The 19,491-nt window shown below is 39.1% G+C and overlaps 1 protein-coding gene across 14 annotated transcripts in view; it reads left to right on the top strand.

The window, feature by feature from the left end:
• LOC140483308 (serine/threonine-protein kinase PAK 5-like) overlaps positions 1-19,491 on the top strand; it is a 203,182-nt gene that overhangs the window by 178,159 nt on the left and 5,532 nt on the right. For all 14 annotated transcript variants that reach the window (XM_072581495.1, XM_072581488.1, XM_072581483.1 and 11 more), the window contains 5 exons: positions 1,120-1,584; positions 7,550-7,683; positions 16,121-16,247; positions 16,875-17,000; positions 17,208-17,342. In XM_072581495.1, coding sequence (XP_072437596.1) covers positions 1,120-1,584; positions 7,550-7,683; positions 16,121-16,247; positions 16,875-17,000; positions 17,208-17,342 — 987 coding nt within the window. The remainder of the gene's footprint in view (positions 1-1,119; positions 1,585-7,549; positions 7,684-16,120; positions 16,248-16,874; positions 17,001-17,207; positions 17,343-19,491) is intronic.

Raw genomic sequence — 19,491 nt, 5'->3', positions numbered from 1 at the left:
CAAGCTTTTGGTCTCAAGCCCATTGTCATGTCGAATGGACATTTAAAGGCCATACATCATGTTTTTTAAGTTCTGGTTCCGGTCAACTAGTGTATGTCTTAAACAGCAGATCTATTCTTTCATCAATTCTATAGTTATTGCTAAAAATGACCCATTCCAAATTTCCAAAGCCATTAAGTTCAAACAGGACAAATCAACAAATATAAATTATAAGCGCCGAGATTAATGTTATAGAACAAATTGCAAAGTTTGGGTCTGTAGTTTGAATAGCAGTGATGCAGAGATTTAGGGGCCTGAGAATGAGATGCACAAGTCTTTGTTGCCCAGTTTGCTGTGCCTCTTCTCAGCACTATATCAGTGATTTTCTTAATTGCTGGTTTTTTAACACTGAATTAGTCTGCACACCACCTTACGGAAGAATACTGTTACTTAGCAATTTAAATAGCAAGTTTGTGTTCAGAAGGGGAATCATTCAAAGAGGCATGGTTTTTAAAATATGCAAAATTCTATCAAATGTTTCATTTTGAGATAGCTAATGATTTTTTTTTCTTTCAAATGCTGATCTTTTATCAATGATCATTCTGTTTCCAGTTAGGTCCCAAATATAATGTAACCTGAGGGTATTGGACACTCCGTCTTCTCCATCTTAACAGCAGATAGCGGTGACAAATTGATGCCATAGTATTTCTCTCCGGCAGTCTTAGCATAAAGCAGCCAAATGATGTTCCACTGCAGAATTCAATTTCACAGTTCAGTTGGGTCCTTGATTACTCTGCCAAATTCAGATTAATGTGCATTTAACTAAAATGGATCAGGGGACTCTTGGCAGACAGCCAGTAGTGGTGCTGGCAATTGATAGCAGAGTTGCGTTTTATGTCCTGTCCATCCCCAAGCACTGCTGGTGAAAGTGATTGATTAAATTAATCAGGGGTTGTAATTATTTGCAATTGTGATACATCATGAGGCAGTGTCTAAGGCCTTCCATTCAGACTGTGTACATTTTGTCATTAAGAGGTTAGACCATGTCGCTAGGGATTATTAGGTTTTGCAGCAAGCTGTTCAGTTTTAGAAAGAACATGAACATAATTGGATTATTCGTTAGTTTTTTTTATGTTATAGGTGGATTATGAAAAACTACAAAGGGGCGTAAGTCCTCCGCTGACTTGGTCAGACACTTATCCTCGAGGACCATCAAAGCTACCTCAGTGTCCAACCAACCCCATCTACGCAACATCTAGCCATTATTTTCCATCATCATTCTGCAAAACATCTCAATACCACAATACGCCGCCGCCACCTCAGTCGAACTTTCAGTACGTTAACCAAGGTGCTTACCAGTATCCAAGCTGGAGTTCGTCAACACAACAGCAACCCACACGTGTATCCCATGAGCAGTTTAGAGCTGCTCTGCAGCTTGTAGTTAACGCAGGTGATCCACGGGAGTACTTGGAAAACTTCATTAAGATTGGAGAGGGCTCCACAGGCATTGTCTGCATCGTGACAGAGAAGCACACTGGAAAACAAGTGGCTGTGAAGAAAATGGACCTAAGAAAACAGCAGAGGAGGGAACTGCTTTTCAATGAGGTTAGAGAAGACATATTTTTCATATATGAGATTGTCTGTGACTGTCAAATTTGGGGAAATTTTGAATCAGTCAGATTAATTAAAATGATTTCTCTTTGGACTTAACTGACTGGATATTTTCCCTCATCAAAATTTATGTGCTAATGCAAATTGAAGGTGTTATTTCATTCTTTTCCTTTATGGTTAGTGATCAATTACCAAATGTTTAGAGCTTTTAGAACTGGAAGCTTTTCTGTTTCTATGCATGGATGTTAAACTGCCAAAGCTGTAATTACAGGTTCTGAGAACAAAGTTAAATATAAGTGAAGCTAAATAACTTTTAGACATAACTTAAAAATGAAACTGGAAAATATTTATCGCAGTTAAAATTGAAAACAATAGAATTATTTCAAGAACAATAGGTGTTTTTTAGTGTTGGTATGACTTTTAGTGTTAATGTAGAAAGCTTAAAAATTAGCAATAGCAATACTGTTACAGCAGTTCTATTAAACATAGAAGAACTGCTAATGGAGTAAACCTGTGGAAAAGCAGAAATTTCTGTAACTTCACAGCAGATCTCTCAACTTCTGGAGACAGTTAAAAATGTTGAAACCTTTCACAAGTGTATGACCTCTAAATATTAGCTTGTTCTCCTGGCGGTTAACATATGTGAAATATGTTTGTAACACTCAATTTTTTTTTAATGTGAACATTTTTTTGCCATAGTTTAGTTTGATACCTACCACTAACGTAGCTCACCAGCACACTCCTTTTCCTCAGCCCATGGTCTTCTCAGTGAACTTTATAAATATTGTCCACCAAAGTTCAGCTAGAAAAGATTTTTTCCAGAGAAAGAAAAAGGTTACGGTCAGTGTATTAAGTTACGTTTCCTTTTCTGTAACATCTTGCCCCACTGAATCAGCAATCTGTTTTGGCTTCATACTCTCTTTCCACTGGGATTAATGTTTTATATACATTCCATTATTTCAGCCCATCATTGGTTATAGAATCTCCAATTCCATTGTCTGCAAATCTCTTCCTATATATCTGCACTTCTCCCTGCACTGTCAATGTCCTTCTCAAATACTGTCCTTTCAATCTAGTTTTCAACCACTCCTCCCCCAAATCTCTCTCTGCAGGTCACAATATTCACTTCTTAGGCTATTTTATTTGTGGGTGTGTGTGTAAATACCATGGGGCGTGCTTTTAAAAATTTTGAGATAATTCAACTATTAAAGTTATTAAAATTACTCATTTTTGTAAATGATTAAGAATCGGTGTAGGGATTATAAAAATGGAAGAAGAAATGAAAACTGGGTAATAGTACTAGGTATTGATTTGGATAATTGAGAGTGTTAGGGTAACCCGTAGCTGGTGAAAGGGATGAAGCATAGCAGGCAAAGCTCCGTAGTGAAGCAAGTGCCTTTTAGGATCATCAACATGGAAAGATAAATATACTCTAAATGAGACAATGGATACGGAGCAAGATGTGATAGTCATATACACCTGCATACAGTTTCTTAAATAGGTACAACAATTCACTTAAATGATTTAAAAATTAACAAGTCACTTGGAGAAATAGCATGTTGGCGATGGCCTAGTGGTATTATTGCTAGACTGTTAATCCAGAGACCCAAGTAATGTTCTGGGGATCTGGGTTCAAATACCACCACGGCAGATAGTGGAATTTGAATTCAATAATAATCTGGAAATAAGAGTCAATGACCATCAAACAGATGTCGATTGTCAGTAAAAACCCATCTTGTTCACTAATGTCCTTTTAAGGAGGGAAATCTGTCAACTTTACCTGGTCTGGCCTACATGAGATTCCAGATCTACATGAGATTCCAGACCAACAACTGCCTTCTGGACAATTAGGGATGGCAATAAATGCTGGCATAACTACTGACACCCACATCTGTGGATGAATAAAAAAAAACTCCTCCAATTTTTTATATTTTAAAATCTCAGAAAAGATGTTTACACTAATGAGGGAGTACACTTTGGAGGGAGGTTGGGAAAGTTCTCCTTTGAAAAAAATGACTTTCTAGAAGTTCCCAAAATGAAATAGCTGCACAGAGACCAGGTCCTATCACCAAGTCACCCTATTCTTCCACTCATGTACAGTACACGAGCTGTGATCAGCCAGCTCAGAATCAGCTCTCAAAACCTGAGGAGAATCTCATCTCCTGGTTGTATTGGTCAGCCAAGGCTTTTCTGACTGACTGGCCGGCCCAGGTTAACAACCCCAACCAAGGACCTCATAATCAACAAAGTCCAGTTGATCCCAATCAGTGTACAAGGTAAGACAGTTTCACAGACGAGATTGCCAGAGGTGGTAATTCTTGTGTATGTGGGTCAATAATCAGAGATCAACGTTTCCAAATATCTAGCAAAACAACTAAAGGAGAACTGAGGAGAAATTTCAATCACTTGGATCTGTAAAGTTCTTGCCTAAAATTATGGTAGAAAGTGATTCCAGAAATCAGTGTAAAAGGGGGTTGGTTACTTGAGGATATGGGCTTGCAGGGTTAAGCATCTAAAGGGAGGGTTTGGGACTAAGCATGACTACCACTTCAAATAACAAACGCAGCAATGATGAGCTGAACAGCCTCCTTCTGTGCTGCATTGCAAGGTCAGTAGTAACACTGTCCAATTTGTTACTGTTCCAGATGGATACCCAAAATTGTTAAGCTTCTGGGCTGGGAGTGATTAACTGGCTTCCTTTCTTTATTCACCCATCTTTTGAATAGTCACATCAAAGTTTAAAAGGATGCCTCCCAGGGCCAAGTGTATTTATGTTTGCAAAGAACCAATTTAACCTGACTTTGTCAAATTAATAAGAGTGAGTTTATTAGTTGCTAAACCCTAAAATAAGTAACATAACACACAAATCAGTTGTCCTTTCAGCTTGTTGAGGTTGAGAAGGAGAGGGTTTCTTCTGATACAGGGGTTTGTGGGTCAGCTCATAGTTATCAGCTAGTGTGGTTGCCTGCTTAGACCTAGTCACTCACTGTCAGGAAGGGTAGAGAATTTTTACCCTCAAGGAGAGTTCATTCATCAAGGTTTTCATAAGCGGCTGCTGTGTTAAGAGCCCATACCACTGGTCAAAAGCAAACTGCTTAAGCCTTTCAAATTCCAGGTATGTCTGGAAGGTACAGCGGTTTTGACAGCATGCCACTGACACTAACTGCTGTGGGCACTTACTGGTAATCACTGTCACCTACCTCAGGCACAAAGAATTAAACCTTGCACATTTTCCCCGAAAGCTTACTCTGTGGTAATAGGGATTAATTTGAAAAGCTACTTTAACCACTGAGCTTCCTGCTCAAGAGATAAAGAAAACATCTGCCTTTACCTTCTAAAACTTGCGAATTAACTAGATATACCAATTACCTCCCTTATGTCTGAGTCAGTGGCGTCTTCATGTGATGTAACAGGGTTCCTGCTCCTCAGCTTGAGCTTAGATCAAATTTCTTTTCCTGTGCATTTTTTTTAAAACATTGTTCTCATATCACTCCTTGCTTTTTCTTGGCTATACCCTGTCTCTTCCTTTCTCTTTCCTGTCTCTCTTTGTCTTTCCTTTCCTTTCCCTTGGTGCTCAGATTTTAATCTCTTTGCTCCTCGTAACTCTATTTCATTGACCTCAATTTCCATCCATAAGCCACTAGTCACACTTTTAAAATTTTTCATTTTCCTGTCTTTTTGAACAAAATTCTTATCCCAAGTGCCTTGCTAAATCTTTTAATTGTTCAAAGACCAGAACTTTATAAATCATCATAAGTAACTTACCTTGATTCTGATAGGGACGTGTTAACATTAAATTCAGGTGTTTCTCTACTTTGGCAGCACAAACTCAGTTTATTTTTAAAACTGACAATTTACACACACTAAATCCTTTGTTTTATCTGTTCTGTGCTCTTTGATGCAATCTATGTGTTAAGATTGAAAATGAAGATTGTGCATTGATGTGAGAATGTTGGTTTATCTGTCTTTGTTGGAGACACTTGGAAGGTAGATGGTGTAGTTGGGGGAAGTGAGTCAAAAGAACTGCACATGTACATTTTCTACCCAAAGTGATAGCAGAGCAAATGAAATTAGTGAGAGCGATTGCTCACAATATCTCTAATGAAGTTGCCAGTAGTGACATGTGGCTAGTGCTGGGAAAGAAATAGTGTCTGTACAAAGAAGCCTATTTTGAAATGCTTAACTTTACAATTACATTATCTGGTATTAGAGTCAGAGTCATGGAGATGTGCAGCACGGAAACAGACCCTACGGTCCAACTCATCCATGCTGACCAGATATCCTAAATCAATCTAGTCCTGTTTGCCAGCACATAGCCCATGACCTTCCTTTTCATATGCCTTTTAAGTGCTGTAATTTTATCAGCCTCCATCACTTCCTCTATCAACTTATTCCATACACGCACCACCCTCTGCGTGAAAATGTTGCCCCTGAGGTCCCTTTTAAATCTTTCCACTCTCTCTCTAAACCTAAGCCCCCTAGTTGTGGACTCCCCCCACCCCAGGGAAAAGACAGTGTCTATTTATCCTATCCATGCCCCTCATGATTTTATAAACCTCTATAAAGGTCATCCTTCAGCCTCCAATGCACCAGAAAAACAGCCTCAGCCAATTCAGCCCCTCCATGTAGCTATCATCCTCCAACCCTGGCAACATCCATGTAAATCTTTTCTGAACCCTTTCAAGTTTCACAACATCCTTTTGATATGAAAGAAGCCAGAAGTGCACACAATATTTCAAAACTGGCCTAAGCAATGTCCTATACAGCCGCAACATGACCTCCCAACTCCTATACTCCATGCTCTGTCCAATAAAGGAAAGCATACCAATGCCTTCTTCACTAACCTATCTACCTGTGACTTCACTTTCAAAGAACTATGAACCTGCACTCCAAGGTCTATTTGTTCGGCAACATTTTCCAGGACCTTACCATTAAGTGTATATATCCTGCTCTGATTTGCCTTTCCAAAATACAGCGCCTCACATTTACCTAAATTAAACTCCATCTGCCACTCCTCGCCCCATGTGCCCATCTGGTCAAGATTCCATTGTACTCTTGAGATAACCTTTGTGCACAATACCTCCAATTTTGGTGTCATCTGCAAACGTACTAACTATACCACCTATGTTCACATCCAAATCATTTGTATAAATGACAAAAAGCAGTGGACCCAACACCAGCCTTTGTGGCAAACCACTGGTCACAGGCTTCCAGTCTGAAAATCAATTTAAATGCAGAACATGATCATTGTCAATGGAGCAAATATTAAAAGTAATGGTCTTACATTGAATTATAAAGGAGTCTTGCAGATTATTGAGACGTAATCACCAGACTGTGAAACTTGATATTCCCAATTTTGAAACAAAACCTGCAATAAATCTTATGGGATTCTCTTTCTTGGTCTTGCACCATCTCTGTCACATGCTGCTTCCTTCAACTTGTTGCTGAAATGGAAAACAAGTTGCATTTTTATCAGTGATTTCACTGGAAGGTTCCCTCTGAATCCTTAAGTTTTATTTTTGGTCTGTTGGTGCTGCTAAGTTGATTTTTTTTTTCTGCCTTGTCGTTTAATTTACACCGTTTTCTGAAGGGCACTCTTGACTAATTGGGTGATCTATAATACACTTTGGGAATAATCATTTGTGCCTCTTATATTTAAAGTAGACTTCAGTGATCTAAGATTGTTTTGTAATTGCACAGTACAAAATAAATACTTTGTTTTGTTACTAGATGTTAAGTTCCCAAATTACAGTGCTGGATTCTGGTTGGGTTATTTCTTGTCTGTCTGTCTTAATAGCAATAATTTTCTGTATTCTGATATGGGTATTATAACTATGGATTAAAAGTAGAAAAGAATTACAAAATTTTAAGATGTAATCAAACCGGATGTAAATTATTAAATGATGTATTGTCTGCTTCAGAGATCTATGATTTTTATGATGTCTCATTTAACAAATAGGTTGTCATTATGCGTGATTACCACCATGAAAATGTGGTGGACATGTACAACAGTTACTTGGTTGGAGATGAATTGTGGGTTGTTATGGAGTTTCTGGAAGGTGGCGCCTTAACAGACATTGTTACACATACCAGGTATGTTTTCAAATCTCTGAATTTCTGAAGCTTCCTTACCTAATTGAAATGTAAAGTGTTCTTAGACCATAAACTCTTTTTGTATCAAATATAATTTGTTAAAAAGTTAATTCAGTTTGAGGCCTATAAATGGAATCTTAGTGGGAACTGATCTTAGCGATTTGCTGGAAAATGGTAGCATTGACTGTCTGCCACAGGAGACTCTGTTAGTTCTTCCATTGATGATGTTATTAAATGCTGACCAGACTATACATAATGTGATTTACTCCCACATCAGTGGAATGCAAATTGAAAACATTGGAAATGTCTGTTAGCACCTCAGAAAGAAGTGATGAGTTAACTGGGTCGATTCACGAATGCTAAGCTTTCAGCCCCACTCGAAAAAAGTACTGGTCAGGGATAGGGTTACACCTTTGTGTTGACAGTCATAGACCGATGTTCCTTTTGAGCATGGCTCCCCACTGGAATCTCTACTCTGATGTTTCATGTTTGAACCTTCGATCAGAACTCAGTAGTATATGGAAATTATATAAATGGAAAACTTTGATTAATTTATTCTGATCAGCAACTTTATTATTGCAAGCATGATTATGTACATCATGTATTAATATATAATATTGGGCCAAACTCCCAAGTTGGGCGCACACAGTCAGGAAAATGCCCAACTGTGCAAACCAAATGGGAAGACAGTATTCTTTGTATTCTGATTTTTTGATTCTGGGGTGGGAGGATGCATGAGTGATACCAGGATTTTGACACTCACTGCCGGGAATAGCACAAGGGCAGCCACGGGTGCTGCAAGGCATGGAGGCAGGCTGCATATAAGGCCCACCTTGCTGATCCAACTCTAACTCGTGTTTAGGAAAACAATAGCATAAAAAATAACCATCTAATCCTCATGCCATCAACCTCTTCCACATGCTGCATACTTCATCCATGCCATCTGGTGCCACCTTATGTCCTATTCATCCCCTATGGGTTCCTCATAACCCCTATGCCAGCACATGCCATTTTACTTCCCTGCAGTGTTGCCTCATGCACCTGGTGCTTCTGTACCCATTGTCATGGTCTTTTATATGTTCTATGTCAACTTAATGCCAATACATTTCCCCTACTCACCACCCTCTGTCCTTGCATATACCATGCCAACTCACTCACTATGCATAATAGGCAGTCCTCAACTCATGCTGAGATGAAATAAAATACTACACTGATATCTATTGCAGAAATCGCTATCTTAAAAAAAACTAATTGATTTAAAACCCATTCAGCACACATTATATTTTTAAACTGATTAATCCTTTATAAAACATTTACTTCAACTAGTTGATTTATTATATCAACATCAGAGACTTTATCACCACTTGAAACTATCAATGTAATTGTGAACTGACAGGAACACCTCAACAATGATATTGAGGTGTAATTAATCTTACAGCACAAATCCAATAATAATAAACATCAGACTTGGGTCAACAGGCAGAATGAAATAGCAAGCACTTTACTGTGGACCTTTTTAAAAAAAGATTGAATGCAGGAGGTTAAAATGTCTTGCCTGCTTGAAAATTCCCATTCGGTTTTAATGCCTTAACTGATCCAAAAACATTTCTACTACTTATACACAGTCATGTTTTCTTTTAACAATTCCAAAGAGCATTTGAATCCTTCCAACAGGCTCCTTACTCTCCCAAAGGTCATTCCAGGCACATCTCCCTTATCTCTTCACCAGGGTACCTTACCTCACCAAAGAACTCTGCCAGACTTTATCCTGAAAATGTAAATCCTACAAGTCATGTTTTGGACAAACCATTGACAAAAATTCTATCAATTTGAAAACAGCTGTACTTTTACATGTACATCTGCCTTTGAAAGCCATGGATGTGCAATCTGCAATCCAATCTCCTCTTCCTTGTACAATTGCAGCACAACTTCCTCATTCTTATTCTCCAGTTCTTTTTCCGTAAAAGCCAGTCTTTGTAATTGCTTGCTGGACCTGCATGCTAATTTTTTTCTATATTTGAACAGGTATAGCTAAATATTTCTGAACATCAGCATTTAGAAGGTTCACTTGTAATGTCAGCAAATGTAATTGCATAACTTTCAGTCATTTTGTCCAAGTCCATAGAATCCCAGTACTGTTGTTTGCAGCATTCCACTAATTGCAGCCTACTAACTTTAAAATTCCCTGTTTATCCTTATTCTCTTTCTTGAAGATTAGGCTTGTTCAGCCCATTGAATCTGCTCCATCATTCAATAATAAGCATGGCTGATTTGATTGTAACATTAACTCCACCCCACCCATAGCCCCTAGCTAACTTGTAAATGTAAAAGTTGTCTCACTTATTCAGCCTCCACTGCTCTCTGTGGAAAATATTTCCAAAGATTAATGACCATCTGAGAGAGGAAATTCCTCCTTATCTCCTACCTATATAGGCGACATCTTTTTTTTAAAAACTGTCCTGAAGTTGTTCCACTCTAATTTTTAGGCCAGATTTTCAGCTCTCTGATTTTACTTACCCTGTGCGAGATCTCTGGTGTCTTAGATAGTAATTCAGCGACTATTTATCTTTGGTCTACTTTTTGACTTAGTCCCAAGCTACTCAGAGTCCCTCAGCAGAAGTTCTTAGTCCTCCTTATGTTCTTGGGGGTGTTAGCCCAGTTGGCTAGACGGCTGATTTGTGATGCAGAGTGATGCTAACGGTGTGGGTTCAATTCCGACACCAACTGAAGTTACCATGAAAGACTCTCCTTCTCAAGCCCACCCCTTTGATTGAAGTGTGGTAACACTCTGGTTAAATGAGAACACAGCCCTGTGGTCAAATGGGATTATGGCGAGTTTGCCTTTTATGCTGTTGACACCCATGTGGACCATACAACTGGATTCTTCCATTCTCATTCGAAGGTTCCCTCCCACCTCGAGAAGATGTGTTTAACCCTGGCACCAGGCAGGCAACACAACCTTCATGACTCATTCTCAGTTGCAGTGAGTGGTATCTGTCCTACTTAATATCTGTTCCAACTACCAGCTGCTTTCATTTTTAATCCTCTCACTTGATTTGTCCCTGCACGTTGCTGACATTTGATTATTTTCCCTTTATGTCCTTTTCTCCACCATATAAGCTATAAGAACTTTGAATCTGTTGGGTAATTGGAAGGGCTAAGTCTCCCCTATTGCTACTTTCTAAGTCCCTATATCTACCTCCTTAACTATTAACCAATTCTCTATCTATGCTATGATATTACCACATTACCTTTGCAATTGTATTTTGGAAATCGAAGGGTATCACCTCTACTCCTGTATATACCTATGAGTTAGATTGTAAATAAAAGCTACAAATAATTTATCAAATGCAATTGTCTTTTGTAAAGCAATGTTGACTTTTTTCATCGTGTTGATTTTCAAAATGAATTGTTCAGACTTAATCAGCGAATCTAGTTTCATGTTTGTTTATTCTCCCCACTTTCTTGATTAGCAGCATCATGAAATATGATGTGCGTTGATGTGCTATGTCATCACATTGTTGCTCCCTATCTGGACCTTGAACATGCAGCTGAATAAGAATGAAATTTAGTCTGGTCTTCACATTGTGCACTGACTGAATTAACATTTGCCTCAAAGATTGGTGTGTACAAAGATATAAGATATACATCAATACAAAGCGACAACTTTATTCAACCAAAATGGATGAGTTTGGGTTGAGTGAAACAAAAACAGAAATTGCTGGCAGAGCTCAGCAGGTCTGGCAGCATCTGTGGGGGAAAGAGCAAAGTTAAAGTCTTGAGTCCGATGCTTTTTCATCAGAAGTGATAGCAGCTGGGAAAAGAAGGTATCTATGCTAAAGGCGAGGTTGGGAGAGGTGAGTGGATAGTTGGAGACAAAGGCCAAAGAGTGAGAGATATGAAAGGGGTAGGCAGACAGTGGGATTATTGATAATAGGTCAGGACAGATCAGAAGCTGAATAAGTAATAATGAGAGCTGAGAATAGTAAATGATGATTTGTTGTCAGTTGTACTCTACATGAACAACATGATAAAATACAATGAAAATCTTCAACCGTTGCCACAGTCCAGCGCCATTTTGAATAGCTTAAGAATTAAAAGATGTAGCTGAAAGAGAGTCAGTTGTCATTTCCAGGCCTCCACCTTGAGTCCTGAACCCTGAGTTGGCTGATCTATGACCCCTGTGCCACCATCCCTCTGCATACTGTGCTGGACCTTCCAACGTCAGAGCCACTCTTCAGGTACCATCTCTTTGTTGCTTGGCCTCCCTCCCTTGGCCACCAATACCAGGTCCAGTGTAAGACTAACACTCGCCCTGCAACCAGGAATCCCCGACTCCGGGCCTTCCACAACCAGGAGACTCTGACTCTGCTGCCGCCACCGCCTTGCCGATAACCAGGACACTACACCACCACAGCTTCAGACCCCACCTCACTGATGCCTAGAGTCAGGGCCGACCACAACCAGGAGGCCCTGGCTCCGATGCCATGTCATGCCGCCGTCTCGCCAAGAGACCGTTCCGGCTGCCCTCCTTTGCAGTGTCACCGTCACCGACAGGTTAAAAAAAATGGAGAAAAGGCAAGAAAACAAAAAAGTAAGGAAAGAAGGTGGAAGCAACTAGTCTGGAGTGCACAAGCCCAGGAATCCGAACACTGTCTACTTTGCCAGCATCGCCATCTTGGGATAGGTTAGAATATGTCAGCTGTGCTGATAGCAATCCATGTCATGGGATGATAGGTCTAAAAATGGATGAGACTGTGTTGATTGTGCTGAAAGCAACCCACAGGATAACAGTACTGGTTGTGGGGGTAGGTAAAAAATATAGAAAGATGGAATCAAGGCCCTAAAGTTATTAAATTCTATATTGGGTCCTAGAGGTACAAGGTCCCCAGGGGAAAATACCATACTGTTCTTCAAGCTATCCTTAAGGCTCACTGGAACATTGCAGCAGATCTGCACCAGAAATGTTGGTGTGGAAATATGGTGTGTGTGTTGAAATGGCAGGCAAGTAGAAACTCAGAGTCATTTTTTATTAACAGAATGCTGAGGTTCTGTGAAGCAATCACCCAGTCTGCAGTTGTCTCTCCAATGTAGCAGAGACCACATTGTGAACAGCGAGTATAGAAGACTAGATTAAATGAAGTGCAGTTAAACTCTGCTTAACCTGGAAGGTATGTCTGGGGCCTTGGATATTGAGGAGCGAGGAGATAAATGGGAAGGTGTAAGACCTTCTCGTGCTATGGGGTGTGGGAGGTTTTTGGAATGGAGGAGGAATGGACTGAATGTCCCAGAAGAAATTGTCCCTGCGAAATGCTGAGAGGGGAGAGGCCATCTGGTCATGGCATCCTACTGGAGAACTGTGGCCTATGATCCTTTGGATGTGGAAGTGACATCATCAGAACAGAGGCAACAGGGATGGAGAAACTGGGAGAATAGGATGGAGTCGTTACAAGAAACAGGGTGTGAGGATGTGTAATCCAGGTAACTGTGGGAATTGATGGGTTTGCAATGGATATAAGTGGCCAGCCTAACTCCAAGCAAAACTCATCCAACCAAATATAAAACCCAGCTCAGTAAATATTAGGATGAAAGATGCAAAATTCCCATGAGCAAGAACTTCAACTGAAACTTCAGTAAATCAGATACAGCCTTTGGTTTGCTAATGTACATCTATAAAAATTAAGCAAAATCTGTGTAACATTATTAGAACCTCAGTTACCAAAGCCAGAATTCTCCATGAATGGTATATGATAAAACATCACTACCTCACATTATTGATGCCCATAGTTTAGATTCATAAACCTATGAAAAACTATGGTTCATCTCCTCAAAAATTTGTTTTGGAGTTTCTACAGAAATTAAAACATACATGATTTTTTGAAACACAGCAGATTTATTTTGTCTTAAAATTCATAAGCTACTAAATGAGAATTTTCACATTGCAAAGCACACAAACCAGTTGTGAAAAGTGACTCCTATGTTCTGCAGAAATATTATGTTAACTGAATTGCACATTATAGATCCGCTTTTTCAGATATTTGAAAGCTGGTTAAAATAATTTGTGCATTAAAAGTTTCATCCCTACTTAGCAGGAGTTGAGTTATTCTGTTTCCTCTGATTTTAAAGCAGACTGAAGTCTGCTGAATGCCAGATTATCATTTTTTTAATAGTGTAGAAACTCACTGGGTGGTAGTCAGGCTGTATTAGCTGAATTTCTTTCTCGCCTATGCATTCTACCCTACAGAGAATAGCAATGACCTGTTTAAATGTGGAGATTCACCATCAAAATTCTACTTCATTAACTTTTTAATATTTTACCTTCTATTATCTTGAATGCAATGATGCAATTATTAAGTTTAGTTTGGATATAATCTCATTAAAAATAATCAACTGCATTAAACTTTTGATTAAAGTTGGTTGAAAGCTGAAAAACTAAGTATTCTTCAATAATATTAATAATTTGTTAGTTTTCTCTGAATAGTGGAATATAAATACCAAAATACGCAATGTTTAAGTTTTGACCATTTTTATTTTATGTACCTTTGTTAAGTTCTCACTGCTGCCAATACATTAGCTCCAATAGCGAAACTCTCTTGGATCAATGTTGCTAATGTCTACAAGTTAGCCCAATATATTTATTGTAGGATGGGGTCAGATTGATCTGTTCAGCTTTTCCTTATCAAAAAATGCAGTACATTGTCTGGCATGCAACACAGGAGCTTATGACCTTTATGCCTTAGGGGAAATTTGAATTTCCATGTTGGGGCATTGTTTCAGCAGGGGCTGTGGCACTTAGTCTGAATCACTGAAGCTTGGTTGATCATAACAGTCTAACTTGACTTGAACAGCTAAAAGATAGCGAATTTCAAAGCTGCAAATTGTTTAGAAAGTTTACTTTACTGCCAGGGTAACAACAGTTGCTTTTATAATCATTGAATTTACCTTTACAGAAAACATCTTATAGGTTTACAAAATTATGAGGGGCATGGGTAGGATAAATAGACAAAGTCTTTTCCCTGGGGGTTGGCAAGTCCAGTACTAGAGGCCACACTAGGGTGAGAGGGGAAAGATATAAAAGAGACCTAAGGGGTAACTTTTTTCACACAGAGGGTGGTACATGTTTGGAATGAGCTGCCAGACGAAGTGGTGGAGGCTGGAACAATTGCAACATTTAAGAGACATTTGGATGTGTATATGAATAGGCAGGGTTTGGAGGGATATGGTCCTGGCAGGTGGGACTAGATTGGATTGGGATATCTGGTCGGCGTGGACGGGTTGGACCGAAGGGTCTGTTTCCATGCTGTACATCTCTATGAATCAGGGTTCACTGCAATCTAAACTGTTAAGCAAAATATTACAAATTTTGCAAGGGTTTCCTCCTATTTTTGGGAACTGAAGTGGGGTTTGTTCTTTCAGTGTAAATGGAACAATTTAAATGTCTAACATCCTAAAAGGTTATTCTTTGTTCATTCAGGAACATAATGTGGCATCACTGGCTAGACCACCTTCATTGTCCATTCCTAATTGCTTTTGAGAAGGTAATGGTACCCTTGAGCCCCTACAATCTGTGCTGTGGATAGACCCATAATGCCTTCAGGGAGAGAATTCCCAGATTTGACTCAGCAACACTAAAGGAACAGTGATGTAGTTCCAAGTCACAGTGGTGAATGGCTTGGAGAGGAACTTGCATGTGGTGGTGTTCCCATGTAACTGCTGCCCTTGTTATTCTACTTGGTACTGTCGAAGGATTATTGGTGAATTTTTGTGATGCATCTTGTGGATGATACACACTGCTTTTAAGCATTGGTCTTGGAGGGACTGAATGTTTGTGGATGTAATGCCGATTAATCAATTTGAAAGAAAAGGAAGATTAAAAAATAAGTGTAGTTCCGTTTGAGGAACAAGAGTAAATTTCTCAAAGATGATCCCTTTTGGCCAAGCAATCGTTAAAAAAGTATAAATTCCACTATCCATAACAGCTATTCTTTCTTAATTAAAAACAAAGTCCTGAACATACTGGAGATCAGAAATCAAAGCAGACAGTGCTGGAGGAAGTTCATCAGGTCTGGCAGCATCTGTGGAGAGAGAGAAGCAAAGCTGATGAATCAGGTCCAAAAGATGACCCTTCAGAACTGAAACTCTCAAAGTCAGCCTTGTTGCCCTGATTCTGTAAAATCCATATTGCATGGCTACATTGTTAATACGTTCAAGAGATAAACTGGCCAAAAATGGTGAAATAATATACTAATGGTGACCTATGTTAACCTCCAACAAGAAACATAAATTGAAATGTGTTATTTAATTTGAAATCACAGGGGGATAATGGAATATCTAGTTTTGTGCATCACCAGCTAAATATTTTAATTAGTATCATCAGTTAAAGGAATCTTCCTGCTTAGGAGTAAATAGTTATGATCGTGTTTTTTTAAATCTGCAGGATGAATGAAGAACAAATAGCAACAGTTTGCTTATCTGTTTTGAAGGCTCTAGCATACCTTCATTCTCAGGGGGTTATCCACAGGGATATAAAGAGCGATTCTATACTTCTTACCAGTGATGGAAGGGTAAGCAATTGCATTGATACATTCCATTGTAGTACCAGGCAATTACAGGCTATGTCATAATAAGGTAACTTAGTAATTCATAGAATGAGATTAATAGATATGATTCCATGATTGGAAAGCACTGGCTGAACAAGCTTGAGTCCACCAATACCTATACTAATAAGCAAAAAGTTCAACATATAACAAGGCTCACTAACGCATCCTAGAAGTGACATACATTCATGCAGAGAGCCATTCTCTGCAAACAGAGAAATATGCTCTTGTGAATTATTCTGAAGTTTGCAGACCCTGTAGTTCTCTGGTGCTTTCTGCATGGCAATCCTTGACCAATGAGCATCAACTTGCCAACCAGTCAGTAGGAAACTGCATATAAATTGTGTAATTGTTTGAAATTTGGTATTCTTGTAGTTGTAATGATAAAACTAGACAAAAAATGTTTCAGCAATACGCCTCTGTTTTCAGCAATAATTAATAGTGTTAGTATGTTTAATAAAGAAAACTACAGAATGCCTCACCCATTTTAACTCAAACAGTTAAAGTTTAACATATTCAACTTTTCTAAAAAAGGGTGTTAGTAAATAGAGTTTTGCAAAGGAAATTGACTTCAGAATTCTTTCTTTTTTCTAGATTAAACTGTCAGATTTTGGGTTTTGTGCTCAAGTGTCAAAAGAAGTTCCCAGGAGGAAGTCACTGGTTGGAACACCATACTGGATGGCACCAGAAGTCATCTCTAGATTACCTTATGGAACCGAAGTAAGGACACAACTCGAATTATGCAACATATTTCCATATGAAACTAGACACTAGTTTCAGAATGATGACATAATTAATTGCATAACTTACAATATTTCATTAATTTTTTAATTCTAACCAAACTATTGCTACAATACTTCGGCAGCAGTGATCAACTTATTAGAATATTGTTATGTATTTAATGGATGACATTAAATTATTTTTCAGGTGGATATATGGTCTCTTGGTGTCATGGTAATAGAAATGGTAGATGGAGAACCACCATACTTTAATGAACCGCCTCTTCAAGCCATGAGGAGAATACGAGACAATCTTCCTCCAAGACTAAAGGATGTACACAAGGTAGAATTCCCAAACTGTTTCTCCCAAAATAACTAACTAACGTGTGAGAACTGATTTTAATCAGAATGAATTTTAGGCAGGTACATTGAGTCCAAAACTGACTTGGATTCCGGGCCAGCTTTAAGGGTGCAGTTTAAAGGTTAACAAGGACTTCCACTTATAAAAAGAATTGTATCTTTTTATTTTAGTCAGTTTTTGATTGTGAACTAAATTGAAAAAAGTGCTGTATTAGAGCAAAAGATTGAGGAACAGATTGGTGTACTTTTTAAAAAGCAAAGTTACTGAAACCCGTTGTGGGTCGTGTTTACAGTCACTTTGTAAGCAGTAGGGAAAGGTATAAGAGGAGACTGTTCAACACTGGCACACACGTACGACGTGAGATTCGACTGCCAACAGTTTGCTGATTAGTTTATGGACTTGTGACCAGTTGTGGATGCCAAAGATCATCAGCCTGATGACAACACTGATTTGTAGCTGAACAGTTTGTGTGAATGAGAACTGCAAAGCTTTCAGATTTCCAGAGGAGAGAGGTTGTGTAAAGCAATGTTCACTGCAGTAAAAGTCTGTAGTATGAAGAAAGCCAGTTATTTCCTCCCAGTTAATGTACCAATTGCCCTGTGCCTCCTGTGAAGAAGTGAAACAACCTGGAAATGATAGATTGAAAATAGAAAATGCTGGCAACCAAAAGACTCATCTCAGTGAGCTCTCTGGACTGGTGCGATTGAACTGTTATTGAACCAGTTTCTTTTTTCACTCCTCCCATTAAAAAAACTTTCTTTGTGTGTTTATCTGTGTCTATCTCACACGTGTGTGTGTGTGTGTGTGTGTGTGGATAAAGGAGTTAAATCTTAACTAGTATAGCCGTATGTTGATCGTTCATATCTGTTTACTTGTATTTATAACTTACACATTTATAAGAAATAATTTTTTTTTTGTTAGGTACAGGAACCTGATTTTTGTTTTGTTAGCCTAGGTCTATCCAATGGGTAAATTGGGGACGTTTGCTTCCATTGATAAATTTTTTAATTTTTGTGAGGTTCTGAGAAGAACAGGCCTTGTTTTCAAACGTGCTATCCCAGTGAGGCGTGGCGTAACACAGACTGGCTTTATGTAACTTTTCAGAGGAGGGAAATGGGCCAGTCACCAGAGTTGGGGCTCTAATCAATTATTTCCTGAATTCTGTGGTCACATTTGGTTATGCTGGCCTTTTTTTGTTCTTTCTCCTTCGCCTTTATCTGATTGTTACTTCTGAAATAATGCCTTTTTATGCCCACGTATGTTCGCTGCTTCCATATATTTTGAGCGTTGGTCTCGGCAAGTAACCTTGGAGGGAAAATAAAGCCAGCCCAAGAACTGACCAAGGTGGGGGAGAATGGTGGCTCAGGGATTAGCACTGCTGCCTCTCAGGACCCGGGTTCGATTTCAGCCTTGAGCAACCGTCTGTGTGGAGTTTGTACATTCTCCCCGTGTCTGCGTGGGTTTCCTGTGGGTGCTCTGGTTCACCCCCTAATCCAAAGATGTTCAGGTTAAATGAATTGGCCATGCTAAAATGCCCATAGTGTTCAGGGATGTGTAGGTTAGGTGCATTAGGCTGAGGTAATAGGGTAGGGGAATGGGTCTGAATGGGTTACACTTCAGAGGGTCGATGAGGACTTGTTGGGCCGAAGGGCCTGTTTCCAAACTGCAGGGATTCTATGATTTTGCTGTTGCTTTGCCACTGAAAACCGCAATCCTCTGTTCATAGGTTAATGGTGACAGGGGAAAGATATTAAAGAGACCTAAGAGGCAACTTTTTCACAGAGGGCAGTGTGTATATGGAATGAACTGCCAGAGGAAGTGGTGGAACCTGGTACAATTACAACATTTAAAAGGCATCTGGATTGTTACACGAATAGGAAGGGTTTAAAGGGATATGGGGCAAATGCTGGCAAATGGGACTAGATTAACTTGATATCTGGTTGGCATGGTCGGACTGAAGAGTTTGTTTCCATGCTGTACACCTCTATGACACCATGGTGCAAAATACAACTCGTTTTGCATTCAGGTCTGGACACTGCACCTTGTGAAGACATTAAGGGAATGCAGCATCAGATTCACCAGAATGATGTAGGGGCTAAAGGATTAAGTATTAGATCAATTGTATATTTGT

The sequence above is a fragment of the Chiloscyllium punctatum genome, chromosome 11, assembly GCF_047496795.1.
Source record: "Chiloscyllium punctatum isolate Juve2018m chromosome 11, sChiPun1.3, whole genome shotgun sequence".
Taxonomy (NCBI): Eukaryota; Metazoa; Chordata; class Chondrichthyes; order Orectolobiformes; family Hemiscylliidae; genus Chiloscyllium; species Chiloscyllium punctatum.
This window is presented reverse-complemented; position numbering and strand designations above follow the sequence as displayed.